At 46.4% G+C, this 21679-nt stretch overlaps 1 protein-coding gene across 6 annotated transcripts in view; it reads left to right on the top strand.

Annotated features, from left to right (window-relative positions):
- Positions 1-19208, top strand: part of SORBS3 (sorbin and SH3 domain containing 3) — a 95277-nt gene extending 76069 nt beyond the window's left edge. For all 6 annotated transcript variants that reach the window (XM_060693583.2, XM_060693581.2, XM_060693582.2 and 3 more), the window contains 5 exons: positions 604-729; positions 4307-4834; positions 9412-9506; positions 12166-12272; positions 14820-19208. In XM_060693583.2, coding sequence (XP_060549566.2) covers positions 604-729; positions 4307-4834; positions 9412-9506; positions 12166-12272; positions 14820-14881 — 918 coding nt within the window. In that variant the 3' untranslated portion in view covers positions 14882-19208. The remainder of the gene's footprint in view (positions 1-603; positions 730-4306; positions 4835-9411; positions 9507-12165; positions 12273-14819) is intronic.
- Positions 19209-21679: the final 2471 nt, after the last annotated feature.

Genomic DNA, 21679 nt, shown 5'->3' with positions numbered 1-21679 from the left:
AAAAACATTTGTACACAAAAGTTAAAATAATTATTTAAAACTAATTAAATAGAATTTGGCCCATAATTTAAAACATAGCAATTAAAATCAATATCAAACGTTAAAACCAACATGGAATCAGGCCAGCCCGGCTAGATGAAAAAAGTAAGTTTTTAGGGCCCGACGAAAAGTCCGGAGGTCTGAGATCACTCGTATCTCTGGAGGTAGATCGTTCCAGAGGGTAGATGCTACCACAGAGAAGGCTCTCCCCCTGGGGGTCGCCAGCCGACATTGTCTGGCTGACGGCACCCTGAGGAGGCCCTCTCTGTGGGAGCGAACCGGCCCGTGGGAGGCAATTGGTGGCAGAAGGCGGTCCCGTAACAATGCCCCTTTAAAAGAGGCATTGTTCTGATGTTCAGGGAAAGAATTGGAGCAGGCCCATGTCCTGCACAAATAACAAGAGTGTGGCACACGCAAGCATTTTCCTCCTTCATACTTTCACTGCCAATGATGTGTTCCAGTAAAGATGTTTGGTGGTCAGGTGAGCTCTTTCTCTAGGAACCTGTATCCCAAATTAAAGCCATAACCCTGTTGTTGTGCTGCTGCTTCCTTTTTTCAACACAGGTCCTGCCTCCAACCGAAATTCCTAAGCCCATCAAAGTGCCTTCCATCCAAGTCTTGGAGTATGGGGAAGCAGTGGCCCAGTACAACTTCAAAGGAGACCTGGCAGTAGAGCTGTCCTTCCGAAAGGTATCTAAGTCCACATATTAGCAGAAACATACCAGTGGTGGGTTACTACCAGTTCGCCCCGGATCGGGCAATGTCCCCGGAGGAGGCTCTGCCCACCCGCCCGGACGTCTCTGCATATGTGCAGAAGCTTCTGCGCATGTGTGAGCGCACCCGTGCGCCTGTAAGTACACATGCACCCGTGAGCGAACCGGTAGCGATCGAAATTGAAACCCACTACTGAAACATACATTCTTGCTCAGAGTGGAGCCAGCAACAAAATGGCTTCAGGGCCTCCTTTCCATGGTGCGTCTGGGCTCCAGGCCAGTTCATTCCCCTCCAACAGATGTGGGGTTTGGTTAGCTGTCTCCGCTTCTCATAATGGAGCTCTGAGGCAGCCAGTAATATTTTTAGTGCCTGTAGGAAAATATGCAAGGGGCACCTCCTGTGGCGATGGAACCATGTCATAAATAATGTCCTGTCACTTTTGAACATCAGTGCTGAAAAGTGCCACCTGAAAGCAGGGGTGAAATGCTACCGGTTCGGGTAAACTGGTAGTGATAAAAACTACCAATTCAGGCAAACAGGTAGGAAAAAAGAAGCTACCGATTCAGGCGAACCAGTAGTTAAAAAAGCTACCGGTTCTTTTGAACCGGTATTTCCAATGATCAGCTGTGCCGCACGGTTTATATTCCCTAGAAAGCAGGAAATACTACTTTCTAGCAAATCTAACGTCAGCTCCGGTGTGCCCAATGGCCTGGAGCTGCCATTTGGGGGAGAACGGCCGTCGCTACAGCCGTGGAGGACAGGGGCCCTGCACACTACCTTGCCAGCTGCTGAGGACTTGGGACAGAGGGCGAGGAGACGTTCCATCATCTGGGATGGTCGCTGCATTGCCGGGAAGCCGGGCAGCCGCCAAACAGCTGTGAGGCGGCTGCACGGTGATGACGTCAGGAAGGGAGCGACAGGACTTTCAGATTGAGCAGCATGTTCCAAGGAAACCCACATAAACCCTTCCCCCTTAAGGGACTGATTTTAATCATTACAGTTAGAGTAAAACACATTAACCATACTTCTGAGTCACATGGGCAGGGTAGGCATTGGGGCAGGGGTGAAATGTAAAATTTGTTACTACTGGTTCTGTGGGCGTGGCTTGGGAGGGTGGGGGGGAATGTGACGGTGGGCGTGGCCAACTTTTTTTTTTTTTTTAACTTTTCAAAGCATTTTTTCTAATGCTTTGAAAAGCCTCTGCCGATCAGGCAACTCAGCTGGGATCATCAGAGAGGCTTTTTAAAAAATGCCTCTCTGCCGATCAGGCAACTCAGCTGGGATCGTCAGAGACTTTTCAAAGCATTTTTTTTTACCACCTCTTCGGCCAAGAGGTTGCAGAAAAAAATGCTTTGAAAAGCCTCTGACGATCCCAGCTGAGCCGCACGATCATCAGAGGCTTTTTTTTTTTTACTTTTAAAAGCATTTTTTCGTAGGAAGAGGTTGTAGAAAAAATGCTTTTAAAAGTTTTTTTTTTAAAAAGCCTCTGATGATCCTGCGGCTCAGCTGGGCATGGTGGGAGTGGGGGGGGCAGGGATTTTTGCTACCGGTTCTCTGAACCACCTGCTGCCATCGCTACCGGATCAGGCAATCTGGTCCGAACCAGGAACATTTCACCCCTGCGTTGGGGATTGGAAAATGAGAGCTGGGTTCACTGATGTATTGTATAAAAGGTAATGAGAATCCAGGGCAGACGCCCTAACAATAATTTCTTTTAAGTGGTCAGTGAGTGCCAGGAATAAAAGGCAACAGCATCAAACCAGGTTTGTTTTGTTTGTTTCCTGTTTTATCGTTCTGGAACCTGACATCTAAATCGTGCAGCACAGCTGTTCCCCACCCCTCGCTGTTCTACTTACCTTGTCAAGTCCTCTTTTTCCACGCAAAGCATGTGTTTGGTGTGCAGTAAGCATGGGCACGCAGTGTCCTTTTTGTATGCTCTATGAAGGCGTGCGTGCAGCGTGTATTTAGCGCACCCCGTGCATGTACAGGCAGCGAACCGGTGGCAATCTGTGGAGGATTTCACCACTGCCTGAAAGAAGCTGGGTTGTACCCAGCCAACGGCAGAGCCGGCTTTCCTGAGTTTTGATCATCCTGTGCCATCTCGTCACTCTTGGAAAACTCTCCACCAGAAAAAATATATATATTTTTTTTTGCTAAAGATGAGCCTTGCAGATGGTTTGGATTACTGTACAGCTTTCCTGTGCATTTATTAATCTGTTTTTGGTGGGCAGGGATATCAGACAAGGTCGCTCCAATCATCCGGAGATTACAATTCCTTTTTGTTGCTTTGTTTGACCGAGATCAATTGGGCGATGCCCTTGCTCAGTTTAAACACTTTGTTCTGAGTTCATGTTTAATTCAAAGAGCGACATAGCAATTAGTAGCTTCTGGAGAAAGAACAGAAGGACGTGTATTTGCAACATCAGCTTGGTTGTTGTTGAACAAATGTTCCACTCCACAGAATTTATGATTTTATAAACCTTAAGAACATTTATAAACAATAATATTTGAGAGGGGCATTCTCTTCCCCCACCGCTGGGGATCTGGGCCATGGTTGACCTTTTGGAGAAAAGGAAATGTGGTGAAAAAGTAAATAAATAAATGGAGCAAATAGCAATAGCACTTAGACTTATATACCGCTTTACAGTGCTTTACAGCCCTCTCTAAGCGGTTTACAGAGTCAGCATATGGCCCCCAGCAAGCTGGGTCCTCATTTTACCCACCTCGGAAGGAAGGCTGAATCAAGCTTGAGCCAGTCAGGATCGAACTGCTGGCAGTGGGTGGAAGGAAGGAAGGAAGGAAGGAAGGAAGGAAGGAAGGAAGGAAGGACGGACAATAGCGCTTAGATTTATATACCGCTTCACAGTGCTTTACAGCCCTCTCTAAACGGTTTACAGAATCAGCCTATTGCCCTCAACAATCTGGATCCTCATTTTACCCACCTCGGAAGGATGGAAGGCTGAGTCAACCTTGAGCCTGGTGAGATTTGAACTGCCAAATTGCAGGCAGCCGGCAGTCAGCAGAAGGAGCCTGCAGTACTGCAGTCTAACCACTGCGCCACCATGGCGAAAGAAAATGTGGTGAAAAAGTAAATAAATAAACGGGAGTAAATAAATAAACTGGTTGCTGTTACTCAACCAGTCAAGAGGCCTTAGAGACAAGTATGGTAGGGTAACAGGTGGCCTGCTTCATAGATCTTTCAGATATATTCAGGATGTTGTGTGAATTAAGGTGTCGCTGTTGCTTTAATGTTGTACACCACCCAGAGTTATTGCTGCGAGATGCTGTTCTCGTCCTACGTTCCATATCCCACTGCTGATATGGAGGCCCTAGAAATGCACATACGCACCCACCCACACAACAAACAAACAAATAAATATCAAGATGGACCTATTGTGCCTGGAACAAGCTGGGTGGCCCTTAGCTTCAAAGTGATTGTTGTGAAGGGCAGACAATCTCTTCTTGGGTGTGTATTTCAGCCTCGGGACTCTCCTTACTTACTCCCACGGTATGCTAACTATTGTTCTTTTTTTTTCTTCTTCTTTGTTGCCAGGGTGAGCGTATCTGCCTCGTCCGTAGGGTAGACGAGAACTGGTATGAAGGTCGCATCTCTGGCACAAACCGCCAGGGTATTTTCCCAGCCAACTATGTCCAGGTGGTGAAAGAGCCAAGAGTGAAGAATTCGGATGAATATCCTTCCTCTCCAGGCCTCCCAACCCATGCCAGCTCATCCCCCCAGGCACATACATCCAGTCTGGGCAGTAGGTGGCAGTCTGAGACTTCCCCTTCAAGCCTGCCAAGCGCCCTGGCACCAGACCTGCTCTCCTCCTCTTCCTCCTTCTCCTCCTCTGCCCCCTCTGGATTCACATTTCCCGTGTCTCCAAAATTTGAAAACCCTGAGACCCCGACTCACAGAATCCAGGATGCACCCAGAGCTGGCTCTTTCAGTCCCCAGAGTCAAAGCCCAGGGAAAATGTCCGGTGGTAGCCCGCAGCCTCTCACGTCTGTCCAAATGAAGGACCCACCACGACCTCTTCCTCCTGTATTGACTTCCCAACCACGGACTTCCATTCCGCCGCAGGTGAGATGCTGTTCTTTCCTCCCCCCCCACCTTCACATTTCTCATGTCTGGTGTAAGAGACCGAGCATAATTTCTTACCCCGGGGCTTAAATATAATAAGGAGCTACTTTCTGGCCTGTGTCTGTCCTTTTAATTGTGGGCAGTCGCTTAGCATCCTCCTCTGAATTACAAAAGCAGTCTTGCTGCTTTCATAACGTGGGGCGTGCATGCCAAATAACGATGCAAATTTTTTTTTAAAAAAGGGGATGAGGCTGGCACGGTGCCACGGTGCCACTGGCTGGCATCCCTCTTGAGTTTTCTTGATCCCTTCTCTGCGGATCCCACCGTCGCAGGTTTAATTCATGGCAATGGTGGACATTTCCTTGATACAGCATCACTTTAGACCAGGGGTATAAAAAACTCGATTTCAGCAGGGTTGTGTTTGACCTGAGGGGGAGGGCAGGGGGGGCATGGCCAGCTCGACATCATTCCTGTCGGGGGCACCTGTGGTGACCTGAGCGCTCTTGCCAGCGAAAACGGGTTCCCGAGTTCCGTTTTTGGCTGCCAAGGCCTCCTGTAAACCTCTGCCAGTGAAAACGGAGCTCTGCCATTTTCACTGGCAGAGGGTTGCAGGAGTCCCTGGCAGCTGAAAATGGAGCTTGGGAGCCCATTTTAGCTGGCAGAAGCACCGCGACCGATCCTTTACTGTTTCCAGGGCGGCCACTTCTAAGTAACCCCCAGGCCAAGGTGAAATCCAGCAGGTTCTCACAAGTTCTGGAGAACCGGTAGCGGAAATTTTGAGCGGTTCAGCGAACCAGTAGCGGAAATTTTGAGTAGTTTGGAGAACCGGCAAATACCACAATACCGCTTGCGGCCCTCCCGAGCTCCGTTTTCACTGGCAGAGGATTGCAGGAGGCCCTGGAAGCCAAAAACGGAACTCGGGAGCCCGTTTTTGCCGGCAGAAGCATCACGGGCCAGTCCTTTGCTGTTTCCAGAGCAGCCCCGTGGGCCAGATCTAAGTACCCCATAGGCCGGGCCCCGGGTCTTGAGTTTGACACCTCTGCTTTCGACCCTGTGAGAAATTAATATCCTGTGCTAAGCCAATCCGGAAAAGATTCTAGTTCTGCTTTGAAATGACTAATGGAAACTAGAAGGATACTCGTGCTTAATATAGTCCTCAACGTACAACCACAATGGAGCGCAAAATTTCTCTGGTGAAGTGAGACCGTCGTGCAGTGAGCTTTGCCTCGTTTTACGACTTTTCTTGCCGCAGTTGTTTAAGGGAATCACTGCACTTGTTAAGTTAGTAACACGATTGTTAAATAAATCTGGCTTCCTCATTGACTTGGCTTGTCAGAAGGTTGCAGAAAGTGATTTCCTGACCCCAGCAGTGGTGGGTTCCTCCCGGTTCGGTCCGGTTCGGCCGAGCCGGTAGCTGTGATGATATGACGTCACCGAACCAGTTCTCCCCCCCGCCCTCGCACCCCCCACGTTATTCTTACCTTTTATTTGGTCCCACCCCCAATCTATTGCTGCCTCCTGAGTCCCAGCTGATGACTAGAGGGAAAAAAACTGTTTAAACTCTTGCCGCGGGGCTTCAAAGGGCCGCCCTACAGCTGATCAGTGTTAAAAAGAAACAAATGAGTTGGGTTGTAAGTGCGAGGACTGGTTGTAAGTGTGAGGACCTTCCAGAAATGACTCTGACCAGCTAGCCACGCCCACCTAGTCACATGACCTCCAAGCCACACCCACAAAATAAGCCACGCCCACAGAACCAGTAGTAAAAAAATTTAGAACCCACCCCAGGATACGGCGACGGTCATAAATATGGGACAAGTGTCTGAATTTTGATCACGTGACCTCAGTTCTGAAGAAGTGCCCTTTACAGAACTGAAGAAGCTTCTTGGATGAGAAGCGAAATGTCTTCAAGGAAAACCTTGAAACTTTGAAAAAGCATTTTTGGGACCTTTGTGGGGTCTTCCAGTAGCTTAACAAAGCCAAGCATTTGTACCCCAACCCTGATGAGTTTCTTCTGATTCAGTCCTTTGCTTCTGGTTTAGAGACAACTCAAAATGAATATTTCTGTATTTCCAGTTTTTAAAACCCACCCCTTCAAAGGCGCTGTGCGGCTTACAACAAATGCAAGGGTATAAAAAGGAACACATTAAAAATGACAAATATGGGGGGGTCTGAGTAACTGAACTGCTCACAGAAAGTGTAGACACGATTTCAGAACATCAAATGAGGAAAACCGGATCCCCCTTCCATTTCCTTGCACCTATAATGGATGTGCCTTAGTTTCCACAAAAGCCCAACTTGGTTAGACAATTAACAAATAAAGAGTTGCTGAAGTTATTAATAAGATGAAGTTATTAAGAAAATTATGGAATGTGCTGAAATGAGTAAATTGACATTTGAAATACGAGAACAGGAAGATAAACAATATTATTTGATATGGGATCTGTTTTATCAATGGCTAGATAATAAGGCATGGAAATGAAGTATGAAATATGAAATTAATGTGACGATAAAATATACGAAGGGATTTCTTAAGGGAGTTAAGCCTTTGTTAAATAATTGTTAAATTATTTGAACAATAATTTAATGGCCTGTCCTGATTTTATGGTTGGTTTTAAAATTGATATTGATTTTAATTGAAATGTTTTAAATTATGGGCCAAATTTTATTTAATTATTTTAAATCTATTTTAACTTTTGGGTATGAATGTTTTATATTTGGCTGTTCACCGCCCTGAGTCCGAAAGGAGAAAGGCAGTATTGAAATCTGAAAAAATAAAAATAAAAATGAGAATAATGATATAAAGGGATATATAAAATTGTTAAATAAGAGAAATTAAATAACTTGTAAATGTTGGATATGGAATTAAGCACAAAAGAATTTTAACTGATCGACACACTTTCTGTGATTGTAATGGATGATGGTTGTTTTATGTTTTGTCATGTTTAAAAATAAAAATTAAAAAAAAAAACAACTGAAGAGTTGGTAACATTTAAAGGCAAAGTCTATACCGTGTTTCCCCGAAAATAAGACCCTGTCTTATTTTTTTTTTGATTCCTGAAATAAGCGCTTGGCCTTATTGCCATGTGCTCAAAAGCCCAATTGGGCTTATTATCAGGGGATGTCTTATTTTGGGGGAAATAAACTGATCCGTTTGGGGGTACACTGGTATAATTTTAAATCGTTTTTTAATTGGGTTACTGATTTTAATTTGGTATTGTATTGTGATTTGTATTGAAGTTGTCATTTTGTAAGCCGCCTTGAGTCCCTAGGGAGAAAGGCGGCATATAAATCGCAAAAAATAAATAAATAAATAAATAAATAAATAAATAAATAAATAAATAAATAAATAAATAAATAGGAAAAAAAACATAAACATCACACCATTACAATCTTTAATGCCCAAGACACCGAATCCCAATTGTACTAAACCTGGAAGGATATATACACAATATAGTAATAAGGCGGTAGCCATGTTGTGTGAACAAAATATTTCAAACGTGAACTTGTAACTGGAGTAAAATGAAAAGAATTAAATAGTGGTTTTAAAAAAAAAGGAACAAAATGTTCCAATTTTACCTCCGCTAACATCATCTGCAGTTCTCAGTGCATTTTGGTCTGGTCATTGGCAGGCAAATCTTACACGACACAGAAATAAAGATAATTTATGATCACAAATATTTGGTATATGCAGAGCTATTCATTTCATGCTGTTTTTCCTGATTATCATGCTTGTGGCACTTGTGATAAACAAAATGTATTGTGATTTCTAGCAGGATTTTCACCCTTCTAGGAATTAGCAAACATTTTCATCTATTTTCTTTCTGGGCCTTTGATAAGGGCCGTTTTGTCCTCTGTTGCTTCTCCAAAAACATAGTGAATTTAGAACATTTAGTGATCATAAATCAAATTAAAAAAAAATTCAAAGTTACAATGGCACTGAAAAATGTGGCGGCTTGCGACCATTTTTAGCACTTACAACCGCGGTAGCATCCCCACGGTCACGGGGTCAAAATTCAGACGATTGGCAGCTGACTCTTATTTATGACCATCGCAGTGTCAGGTGATCCCCTTTTGCGACTGTCCGACAAACAAAACTCAGTGGGGAAGCTCGATTTACTTGACAATCGTGTTACTAATTTAATAACTGCAGTGATTCACTTAATAAAGGCAGCAAGGAAGGTCGTACAATGGGGCAAAACTCACTTAACAATGGTCTTCCTTAGCAACGGAAAGGTTGGGCTCGATTGCAGTAGTGGGTTTCACTAACCTTCGCTACCGGTTCGGAACTGTGAGCGTGCGGCGCTTCTGCGCAGAGCGTCCGTGATGACATCCAGGTGGGTGGGCGGAGACTCCTGCCACCGCCGCTACCAGTTTTCCCGAACCGGGGCGAACTGGTAGAAACCCACCACTGTTTGATTGTGGTCGTAAATCCAGGACTACCTGTATTCTGCGTTGAATTTTCCTGGGCACTTCTGCCAGGATTTAGGTAAATTTTCCTTTCCTCCCACCTGTGTTTATTACTTTCCAGTATGCCGTGTTCTCATCGCCCTTCCTTTTTCTTGCTCTTGTGACTGCAGAATTCCGCCCTCGAGACAGTGTTTTCCCCAACTTCAAAGCCGCAGAGCCCCCCGCACGCCGCCAGAGACTCCCCCTCCGGCATCCAGTGGACTCCGTAAGTCAGGGAGATTCGCAGTGGCGGGGAAGGGAGAGCTGGGCTCCTGCTGGCAGCTGGCCAGCCCCACCATCCCTGTGTGAAGTGACCCATAAAAGAGGGGAGGAAGGAGGAGGGGGGCTGTAGACAACCCCGCCCCCCCAGAGTGCCAGGCTTGGACAGTGTCTGGATTGTTCAAAACAAGGGGCCTTTTTCAGAGGGGCCTGCTCACCGCCTAGGGGGACAGAAGCCGCCGGCTGCTTCACCGGTGCCAAGCATTGCAAATGCCTGCTGGAAAGGCTGAGGACAGCTCAAGGTTTCCGAGCTGCAGGGTGTATGTCTCTCCACCTCTTCCCCACCCCCCACCCCAAATATTTGGGGAGTGGGGGGAGCAGGCAGATTGCTTGCCTTTGCACATTTCTTTTCCACGCATGAAACATCTCTCGTCTGTCCTGCCTGCAGAAGGGACTTAAAAGTTTATTTCCCTTAGGAAAAAGTCTGTAGAGATTCTCAGCCATCCAGGTCGTAGTTGTCCCAAAGGTGCCTTTTTCAGCTGGATTTTCTGTTTTTTTTCTCATCCAAGTAGCTTCTTCAGCTCTGACACGATAGTGGGGAATGGAAGGATTTATATTCCTTGCAGACAGCTGGTCCTTTGCGTTCGTTTAGAGGGTCACTGAGTGGTGGCTCGGTGGCTAAGACTCTGAGCTTGTCGATCGAAAGGTTGGCAGTTTAGCAGTTCGAATCCCTAGTGCCGCGTAATGGGGTGAGCTCCTGTTGCTTGTCCCAGCTTCTGCCAACCTAGCAGTTCGAAAGCACGTAAAAAATGCAAGTAGAAAAATAGGGACCACCTTTGGTGGGAAGATAACAGCGTTCCGTGCGCCTTTGGCGTTTAGTCATGCCGGCCACATGACCACGGAGACGTCTTCGGACAGCGCTGGCTCTTCGGCTTTGAAACGGAGATGAGCACCACCCCCTAGAGGTGGGAACGACTAGCACATATGTGCGAGGGGAACCTTTACCTTTACTAGAAGCACTTGGAGGTTTATCTGTGTCCTCAGGGTCACCTGAGTAGTGCTCAGATGACCAGTTGTCTGCAAGGAATATAACTCCTTCCATTCCCCACCATCCAGTCAGAACTGGAGAAGCTTCTTGGATGAGAAGCGAAATGCCTTCAAAGAAAAAACAAGGAAGTCCAGTTGCCTCCTGAAAAGACATCTTTGGGATTCCCTTAGGAGAAAAAAAATATGTTTTAATTGGAGTATACGGAAAAACTACACAGGTAGTTCTTGACTTATGACCATAATTTCGTAAGTCGTGATGGTCGTAAAGCAGGTCATGACTGACCCCATTTTACGATCTTTTCTTTTTTCATGGTAATCATTAAAATGAGCACTGCAGTTGTCAATCACCAAAATGCAGCCACGTGACCGTTGGGGTGGAAGGATGGCTATCAGAACTTCAGAATTGGGTTGTAAGTACAGTGGTACCTTAGTACTCATTGTTAATTCGGAAGGCATGATGAGTACCAGAAGTGAAGAGTACGAAACAAATACTTCCCATAAGGAATAATGTGGTGAGTCATAAGGCAGTCGATACCGACAAGTTCTAGCTTGTGTCGAGTACTAAACAAACGATGAGTACCGGGACAATATTTTCACATCAAAACGTGCTGAGTACCAAATTCGATGAGTTTCGAAGCAGTTGAGTACCGAGGTATCGCTGTACTTTTTTTTTTTACTTTTTTTAAAAAAGTTTTTTTTATTTTTTGACACACACACAGACAGACACACATACAATGTATTTTTTCTGAACAAAGTATTGGCCGGTTCACAAATTTAAACAATTTTTAGTCATTTCAACACAATTTATACAATATATTCCCTTTTTGCCATAGTATTTATTCTCTCTATTTTTCTTTCTCTCTCTCTCTTTTTTAAAATCAATATTACCCATTCATCCTAATTCTAATCTTAACTAAATTCCATTTTTCCCTTCATCTCTATATTAAACCAGTGGTGAAATGTAAAATTTGTTACTACCGGTTTTGTGGGTGTGGCTTGGTGGTGGTGGTAATATGACTGAGTGGGCGTGGCCAACTTTTAAAACCATTTTTTCTACAACCTCTTTGGCTGAAGAGGTTGTAAAAAAATGCTTTTAAAAGCCTCTGACGATCCCAGCTGACTTGCCTGATCGGCAGAGGCTTTATTTTTACTTTTAAAAGCATTTTTTTTCGGCCGAAGAGGTTGTAGAAAAAATGCTTTTAAAAATATAAAAAAAAAAGCCTCTGATGATCGTGCGGCTCAGCTGGGCATGGGGGTGGGGAAGGATTTTTGCTAGCGGTTCTCCGAACCACCCGCCACCATCGCTACCGGATCAGGCGAACCGGTCTAAACCGGGAGTATTTCACCCCTGTATTAAACCCCTTAAATTTGAAATCTCATTTAACATAATTCCTAATATTACAATCATTCATTTCATATCAAGGTAATAAACATTTTATACCATACATTTCCTTAAGTCTTATTCCAAATAATACAAAAGTATTGCTATACTTTTGGGGAAGGGAGTTTCTGTTGTAGTTCGACTGGTCACTGAGCAACCCGTCATCAGTTAAGGACTACTCGTACGCTGTTCAGTAAATGAGGAGGAGACGTCCTCATCCATAGCTTGTGTGTTCCAGGTACCAGGCCATCTACCAGTACCGACCTCAGAATGAAGATGAGTTGGAACTTCAGGAAGGTGACCGAGTAGATGTTATGCAACAGTGTGACGATGGCTGGTTTGTGGGTAGGTCAAGATTTGTGTTGACGGGCACTTCAAAGCAGGGCGGTGGCAGGTTTTAGTAACTTGCAATTTCTTCCACACCTTGAGTTGCCTTTGGACTCGGAGGCTGCCCTCCCGAAGGAGTGGGCAGGACTGGCATAAAATCTACATTTGATTTACATTCCAGTTTGATTAAACGTAGGCATAATGCATATGGTTTATCCTCCAGCGGTGTGTTTTCGTCATAGTAAGACTTGAGTAACATCTGAGGGTTTCTAAGGGCTGCATCCAAGGCTTTTGAGGTCTACACAGATCCTGTAGCCTCAAGTGAGGCACCACTGCCTTATTTAAGAGCCTTGGTGGCGCAGCAGACTAAAGTGCTGTTAACTAGCACCAGCTGCCTGCAATTACTGCAAGTTCGAATCCCACCAGGCTCAAAGTTGACTCAGCCTTCCGTCCTTTTGAGGTAGGTAAAATGAGGACCCGGTTTGTGGGGGCAATAAGCTGACTTTGTATAAAAAAAAAAACCACCGCTTAGGGGGGGGCGAAAGCCCTACTAAGCAGGTATATACAAAAAGTAGGAAGGCTATTGCTTAACGCATTGTAAGCCACCCTGAGTCTCCGGAGAAGGGCGGCATATAAATCGATCCAATAAATAAATAAATAAATAAACAGAAAAGTGAAGTTGGAAGGGACCTTGGAGGTCTTCTAGTCCAACCCTATTGCTCAAGGAGGAAACCCTATATCAGTGATGGCTAACCTTTTTGCCGTCGCGTGCCAAAAGGGGGGGAATGTGGGGGGGTTGCGCGCGCGCATGCCCACACCCGTAATTCAATGCCCACCCCGCACCGCCACACATGCGTGCATGACCCCCCCCCGTGCTCCCCCCACTTTTGACACGCGATAGCAAAAAAGTTACCGGTGGGCCCGGTAGGCCCGTTTTTCACCCTCCCCAGGCTCCAGAGGCTTTCTTGGAGCCTGGGGGGGGGCCAAAACAGCCTTCCCCACCCAACCCCCCGGAGGCCCTCTGGAGGCCGGAAATGGCCCGTTTCCTGACTTCTGGTTGGCCCGGAAGGCCCGAAAATCAGCTGGCTGGTGCATACATGCACGCTGGAGCTGAGCTAGGGCAACAGTCATGTGCCCACAGATATGGCTCCACGTGCCACCTGTGGCACGCGTGCCATAGGTTCACCCTCACGGCCCTATACCATTTCAGACAAAAGGTTGACCAATCTCTTCTTAAAAACCTCCAGTGTTGGAGGTGGAGAAGATCTAAGGTAGACCTTTGAAGGCATGCCACTGGCCAACTTTGCATTTAGTTTTAATTGAAGGCATCTGAAGAATAGTATTAATTCTTATTTTTTATTATTCATATTTCTATGCCGCCCACTCTCCGAGGACTCTGGGCGGTTTATACCAAAGACAGTATACTAAATAGCATATTGCCCCCAACAATCTGGGTCCTCATTTTACCCACCTCGGAAGGATGGAAGGCTGAGTCAACCTTCAGCCGGTGAGATTTGATCTGCTGATCTGCTGAACTAGCAGTCAGCTGAAGTAGCTGCAGTACTGCACTCTAACCACTGCGCCACCTCGGCTCATTAAAAGATAGGCGTGGTAAGTAGTATTAAGTGACAGTCTCCAAAAGAGAAAGTTGTAAACAAACTAGTGCTCCTCATTACTGGGCTGCCTATTCCTGATCCAGGATCTGAATGAATGGAGAAGATCTCCTGCCATCTGGATCATGCCCTGACAGAAAACCACTCAAACAGATTCTATTATTTACTTACCATATGGCATCTACAGAGGCCATGCGATCACTCATATTGAGGTTGACTCAGCCTTCCATCCTTTTGAGGTAGGTAAAATGAGGACCTGGATTGTGGGGGCAATAAACTGACTTTGTATAAAAAAGAACACCGCTTAGGGGTTAAAGAAATAAAGGGAGACTAGCATATATCTATTTCAAGCTATTTAGCTCTCATCAGCTAGCCATACCCTTACTCGGATTCGAGTATTATTTTATTTCTTTATCAGCAAAATATAAATTTGGTATAAAATGGTTTGTCGTAAATGCGACTGCTTGAGGGCTCCTGGATTGGAGCTGAAAGGCGAAAGGAAAGCAGTATGCTCCCTCCCATATTGGGGTAGATCAGATGTTTCGATAGAAAAACACTTAATCTCTCCCCTGGCTCAAGCTGATAAAGGGAGGAGAACTTGTGGCTCTGAGGTTAATATAACTGCAGGCAGTTAATACAATATGCAGGCAGCCCAAGTTCGAATCCGAGTAAGGGTATGGCTAGCTGATGAGAGCTAAATAGCTTGAAATAGATCTATACTATAGTACCAGTATATGGGCTATATAGATGGAGAGAGGAGTATTGCCAAAAACTTTGAAGCTGGGGCACAAGAGGTAGCAGAGTAAAATATTATCTTCTTTAGAGATTTCTTTTTTTTTTTTAATTTCAAGTGGCCGGTCCAGAATCTTCCAAGGAAAAAAAACCCCTCTGAACCTTGAACTTCTATTCTCTCTTCATGGGTCTCTTTTGCGTTTTTTCCCCCCTGCACTAGGGGTCTCCAGAAGGACACAGAAATTTGGCACTTTCCCTGGGAATTACGTTGCTCCCGTGTGACCAGCAGCCTCCCCCACAACTGAATCAGAATCTTCTGCTCCTAGGATCTTGCCTTCTTGGAGAAGTGCCCAACGGTCAATGGACACGAAAGGAAAGAGTAAAAGACATGGTCTGAAAACTAATATGGGCCCCCCCAAGATACGTCTTGTTTGCCAGCTGGAGTTTGTATTCCTTGACTTGTTATCTTTCATTTCTGCACCTTGGCTTCCTCGGAGAAGACGATTACAACCTAAGTTTCTTTTCCCAGGATTTATGAAGTATCTGTTCTGCCCCAGCTCCAGATTTCCGAGGATATTGACACACACCAACGGTCCTTATCAAATTTATTAAGTAACAAGAATAAACAAGACCGGCAAAGGTTGGCAACCAGCCCAGAAAACAAGATATGATAAACCAAAATACGCTGATAATAATACAAGTTGTTTCCAGCAAGAACGCACTAGCTGTGTGCGACTTAAATAGACTAAGGGAGTGGCCAATTATCCTCAAGCCCTACTCTCGAGTAGACCTCCTCCTCCTGAGTAGCCACTCCTGCCTTTTGGCAGCCCTGCGTGCCCGAGCATTGAGGAGAGGCTCCTCCACTTCACTCTCTCCACTGGAAGGAGCCTCTGGAGGTTCTGAAGGCCCAGGCTGAGTCTCTGCCTCTGGGACCACATCCTCTTCGGCCTCCTCGCTGTCCGACGCGAGCGCTGGCTGTGCAGGCTGCTGACGCGACACCACACCAGCCTCCTCTTCATCGGGATCAGCCACGATCTGCTCAGGCCGCTGGCGGGCCACAACAGCATCACTAATTTCAGCATCCCCATGCCAGATGTGGGTTGAACAGAGTGGACTGTACCAGCCTCTTGTTTCTCTTAATCTGGGATCCCATATTTTTGCCAGTTCTTATAACAGCATTGGAAGGTGAAGATGAGCAGTCCTGTTGAGCCTACACTAGTTCTTCCCTCCAGAAAAATCCATTTTTTTCTTGAAAGTACCATTGTTGGAAGACTTGCCCTATAACCAAAAATCTCACACAACGAATGAGCTGACCAGGTTACCTGAATATACAACTTCGGGTGTGTGCCTCATAGGAATCTCTGGGCCTTTCCACCAGGAGATTGTGCCCTTTATTTTAATGTCCGTGACTGAGATTCTCAGTCATCCCAAGTCATGGGTTGTCCCCTTTCAAAAGACAAATGGACTTTCTTGGGGGGTTTTTTTGTTCCCCCTTGAAGACGTTTTGCTTTTTCCTCCATGAAGCTTCTTCAGTTCTGACTGAATTTACTCAATACAGGCAGATAAGATGGAGGGTTTAACCAGCGTTAACATTTTTGTATCTTGCCTAACCTCTCTCAAAACCGCTCAGCAACTTCAGCAAGCTTTGTGGCTGATCTTTGATCTAAAGAACTCTTCCATACAAAGACTCGTGTAGGACTTTGATCTAAATAATAACTTAACAGCCGTCCCCTTTCATGTTCAACCCTCCAGGCGGGATGCACTTTCGGTGGTTTTGGGTTGACACAAGCTAAGAGCAATTGGCTGAAGAGTGAACAGAATATTTGGGGCTGTTCCTGAGTGCGCTATCCTTCCCTTCCTGCTTGAAAAGTTCAATCAAAACTTGAGTACAGGTACTCCTTGACTTACGACCGCAAAATTACGAGCCCAAAATTTCTTATCGTTAATGAGAGAAAGTTAAGTGAAAGTTTTGCCCCATGTCACGACACCTTTCTTGCCACTGCAGTTAGTAACACGGTGGTTCGGCAAATCTGGCTTCCCCGTTGACTTCGCTTGTCGGAAGGTCGCAAAGGGGTCACATGCAGAGGTGGGATTCTACTGGTTCAGACCGGTTCTGGTGAACCGGTAGCTCCGATGAACAGCTAAGAACAAACTGGTTCGTCCCAACAATCAGATCCACCCACCCGCGCTATTTTCTTACCTTTATATCAGGGGTGAAATGCTCCCGGTTCGGACCGGATCACCCGATCCGGTAGCGATGGCAGCGGGTGGTTCGAAGAACCATTAGCAAAAATCCTTGCCCCCGCCTCCTCCATGCCAAGCTGAGCCGCATGATCATAAGAGCCTTTTTTTTTTACTTTTAAAAGCATTTTTTCTTCGGCCCAAAAAATGCTTTTAAAAGTAAAAAAAAAAGCCTCTGATGATCGCGTGGCTCAGCTGGGATCGTCAGAGCCTTTTAAAAGCATTTTTTTCTACAACCTCTTCAGCTAAAAAATGCTTTTAAAAGGCTCTGAGGATTCCAGGTGAGTTGCCTGATCATCAGAGCCTTTTAAAAGCATTTTTTAACAACCTCTTTGGCTGAAAAAAATGCTTTTAAAAGTAAAAAAAAAAAGCCTCTGATGATCGCGTGGCTCAGCTCGGATCGTCAGAGCCTTTTAAAAGCATTTTTTTCTACAACCTGGACGTTGTAGGAAAAAATGCTTTTAAAAGAAAAAAAAAAGTTGGCCACTCCCACCCAGTCACATTACCCCTCCCCACCAAGCCACGCCCACAGAACCGGTAGTAACAAATTTTCCATTTCACCACCGCTTTATCTCCTTAGCTGATTCGCGCGGCAGATCCGATTGCCCTGCGAATCAGCTGTGTTACTCCTCTGAAGAAACCCGGAAGTGAAGATTTCTTCACAGCATCAGCCATGCGATCACCGAACCGGTTGTCAACCCGGGAGGATCCCACCACTGGTCACATGACCTCGCGATGCAGCCACCATCATATATATAGGAGTCAGTTGCCAAGCGTCTGGATTTTGATCATGTGATCATGAGGACGTGGCAATGAAAAACGGTCATAAGTCACTTTTTTTCAGTGCCATTGTAACTTCGGAGGGTCACTAAATGAACTGTTGTAAGTTGAAGACTACCTGTATTCACGATAAGGAATGAAAATATTGTTCCCGATGATGCTCGCCTCATATTAAAAAGAGCACCAGCAATTCCTTCTTCTCAATTTTTCATTAAGGTCCATGTTGTTCCCAAAATCTCCTCCAAAATCTTGTTTCCGTCTCCAGAAGCAGAAGAAAAGGACCAAAAACATTGTTGGTGGCATCTCCTTGTCATAAATAATTGTGGTCTCCATACCAGATGTTTCTTATTTTCGGTCTTCGTCTCCCGGCTCTTCCCAATCCAGTGATTTCTTTCACCTCTAGAGACAGCAGCCAAGATCCAGGAAACATCTAGAGATGGATATTTCTCCAAGCCCCTTTTGCTCAAATTACATCCTGATGGATGCAAAGTTGTGATAAAAAGGAAGGGATGGAGATGGTTTGTATGTCAGGATACTGAGACATTTATGCCTCCTGCAGCCTCAGTGTCCTTTCGCAGTGCTGTTGCGTGGATAGACACAAACTCATGTCAAAACTTGCACATTGGAGCCAGTCCAATATAAGCCAGTTTCTCTTCCTAGTGTGAACAATAGAAATTGTCCTTTGTGGGTAAGTAACAACCTAGCAGCATCTGGCAGATTTGGGCTCAGCATCCTGCCTCAGTAGACTCTCTTCCTTCAAGCACCTCTTGCTTTTCATCACAATTTTATGCTCAGCTGACGCAAAGTAATAAAAAGGTAAGCTGGCTTTGGACTCTGTGTGAATGGTGCTGTAATAATATAACCCTATTCTCAGCTGGTGCACCAATCACCCAGAATCCTGCCTAGCTTACTCAGTGGAGGAAAACCCAGGAGTGAAATCCAGAAGGTTCTGACAGGTTCTGGAGAACTGGGTAGCGGAAATTTTGAGTAGTTCAGAGAACCGGTAGCGGAAATTTTGAGTAGTTCAGAGAACCGGTAGCGGAAATTTTGAGTAGTTCAGAGAACCGGTAGCGGAAATTTTGAGTAGTTCAGAGAACTGGCAAATACCACCTCTGGCTGGCCCCAGAGTGGGGTGGGAATGGAGATTTTGCAATATCCTTCCCCTGCCACGCCCACCAAGCCACACCACGCCCACCAAGCCACGCCCACAGAACCGGTAGTAAAATTTTTTGAATTTTACCACTGGGAAAGCCTGAGTGGGTCTATCAGTCCTGGGAGGGCTGCTCATTTGTGAGGGAGAGACTGAAGTGGCAAGAAGTTTTATCTTGCCCACAATCACAAACGGGTTTCTAAGCAACCGTTGTTTTTTTTCTGGTTCAAAAGCTACCGATTAAGCCTCTGAAATAAAAATTGGGGGGTCCCCGGCCTGGCCATTTTGCAGGATGTTTGTTCTCCTGAAACTGCCTAGCTTCACTAGAGTTGTTTGAAAAGGCGTTTAGTTGTTAATTCTGGAAAAAAGAGGTCCGTATCTACAATTGTCCCTATGGCTTGTCCTGCCAATAAAATCCTCACCGAGCTAAAACTGCCATCCGGTGTGGCGTTTTCTTTTCTTGCCTTTGAATATGCAGAGTCTCACGAGCCCACAAAGACAGGAGCGGTTGTGCCACAGATCCTGAAGAAACCATTGTCTAATGTGGCAGTGCTGGGTCGGAGTTTGGTAGGCTGACCTCTGGTGTACAAAGCCACAGGCAATTCTCTTACACAACATTGCCGCTCTTGTCCATTGCAGTGGCACATTAGAAATCTTCTGCGGAATTGGGGGTGTGCGTCACGGGTGGGTTTTACTTACCATTACCACCGGTTGACCACACATGCACTGTCTGCGCATTCGCCCAGCCTTCCGCGCCTTGAAAACGTGCCTAAGTAGGACGACTTGGAGCCGGGGCGGGTGGGCGGACCCACAATCAGCGCTACCGCTTTTCCCGAACTGGTGCAAACTGGCTGAATACCGTCTCTGGTGTGCGTGTTGATTTTTGAAAGACAACACAGCAGAGGTGGGTTTCAGCAGGTTCTGACCAGTTCTGGAAAACCAGTAGCGGAAATTTTGAGTAGTTCATAGAACTGGTAGTAAAAATTCTGACTGGCCCCTGCTCCATCTATTATCTGCCTCCCGAGTCCCAGCTGATTGGGAGGAAATGGGGATTTTGCAGTATCCTTCCCCTGGAGTGGGGAGGGAATGGAGATTTTAAAGTATCCTTGCCCTGCCATGCCCACCAAGCCACGCCCACCAAGCCACATCCACAGAACCAGTAGTAAAAAAATTTGAAACCCACCACTGTAACACAGGTAGCGCTCGGCTTACGATCCTAACTCGGATCAGAATTTCCATTGCTAACCAAGGTTGTTAAGCGAGTCGCACCAGATTGTACGACCTTTTTTTGCAGCATTGGTTAAGCCAATCCCTGCAGTTGTTAAGTGAATCATGCCATCGTTAAACAAATCCAGTTTCCCCCATTGACTTTGCCTGTTGGAAGCCATCTGGGAAGGTTGCAAATGACGATCGCAGGACCCCAGAATTTTGCAACCAATATAAATGCTTGCCTGTTGCCAAGAGCCCAAATTTTGATCATGCGACTTTGAGAGTCGTTAAATGCAAGAACCGGTTGTAAGTCACTTTTTTCCCCCTGTGCTGTTGTAACTTCACCCCGTTGCGAAACGATTGAGTTGTAAGTTGAGGGCTACTTGTAAACTGGATTCCCTATGTCAAGGGCCAGCATGAAATTTCTCTTCACCAGGGCAGGGGTGTCAAATTCGATTTCATTGAGGGCTGCATCAGGGTCAGTGGTGAAATCCAGCTGGATCTATCCGGTTCGCGCAAACCGATAGCGACGGTGGTAGGGGGCTCCGCCCACCCGCCGGGACGTCATTACGTCCCGTTTTTGACCCTCTGAAGAGGTGCGCGTGCTCACACTCTCGAACTGGTAGTGAAGGTAAGTGCATTTCACTGCTGATCAGGGTTGTGTTTCACCTTGGGGAGGGGCTGGTGTGGCCAGGGGGGGGCATGACCAGCTCAATGTCACTGTCAGGGGCACCTGAGTGCTCTGCCAGGGAAAGCGGGCTCCAGAACTCCGTTTTCGGCTGGGACGGCCTCCTGCAACCCTCTGCCAGTGGCCGGTTTATTTGCCGGTTCTCCAAACTACTCAAAATTTCCGCTACCGGTTCTCCAGAACCTGTCAGAACCTGCTGGATTTCACCCTTGCCTGGGGGGGGGGGTACTTAGAACTGGCCGCCCTGTAAACAGTAAAGGATCGGCCGCGGTGCTTCTGCCAGCTAAAATGGGCTCCCAAGCTCCATTTTCAGCTGCCAAGACCTCCTGCAACCCTCTGCCAGTGAAAATGGCAGAGCTCCGTTTTCACTGGCAGAGGTTTGCAGGAGGCCTTGGCAGCCAAAAACGGAACTCGGGAACCCGTTTTCGCTGGCAAGAGTGCTCAGGCCACCACAGGTGCCCCCGACAGGAATGACGTCGAGCTGGCCATGCCCCCCCCCGCGCCCCCTCCAGGTCAAACACAACCCTGCTGAAATCGAGTTTTTTATACCCCTGGTCTAAAGTGATGCTGTATCAAGGAAATGTCCGCCATTGCCATGAATTAAACCTGCGACCGTGGGATCCGCAGAGAAGGGATCAAGAAAACTCAAGAGGCCGTATGCGGCCCTCCCGAGCTCCGTTTTCACTGGCAGAGGGTTGCAGGAGGCCATCCCAGCCGAAAACGGAGATTGGGAGCCTGCTTTTCCTGGCAGAGGCATCACGGGCTGGTCTTCGCTGTTTCCAAGGGCAGCTCCGCGGGCCATATCTAAGTGCCCCACGGGCCAGATCTCGCCCTGGGCCTTGAGTTTGAAACCCCTGCATTAAGGGTTTGAGACAGGAGGGCTGAAATATCCTTATCAACAAGGGGCCAAGCCCAAATCTCTGCCCTTGGATCTTTGAAAGCCGTTCAAGGAGAAGGCTCTATCGAGTCTTGAACACTGTCTGCAGGTTTTTCAGATCAAACTGCCGCATTA

Source organism: Pantherophis guttatus, chromosome 9 (genome assembly GCF_059756535.1).
Source record: "Pantherophis guttatus breed Tessera chromosome 9, ASM5975653v1, whole genome shotgun sequence".
In the NCBI taxonomy this organism is placed as follows: domain Eukaryota; kingdom Metazoa; phylum Chordata; class Lepidosauria; order Squamata; family Colubridae; genus Pantherophis; species Pantherophis guttatus.
This window is presented reverse-complemented; position numbering and strand designations above follow the sequence as displayed.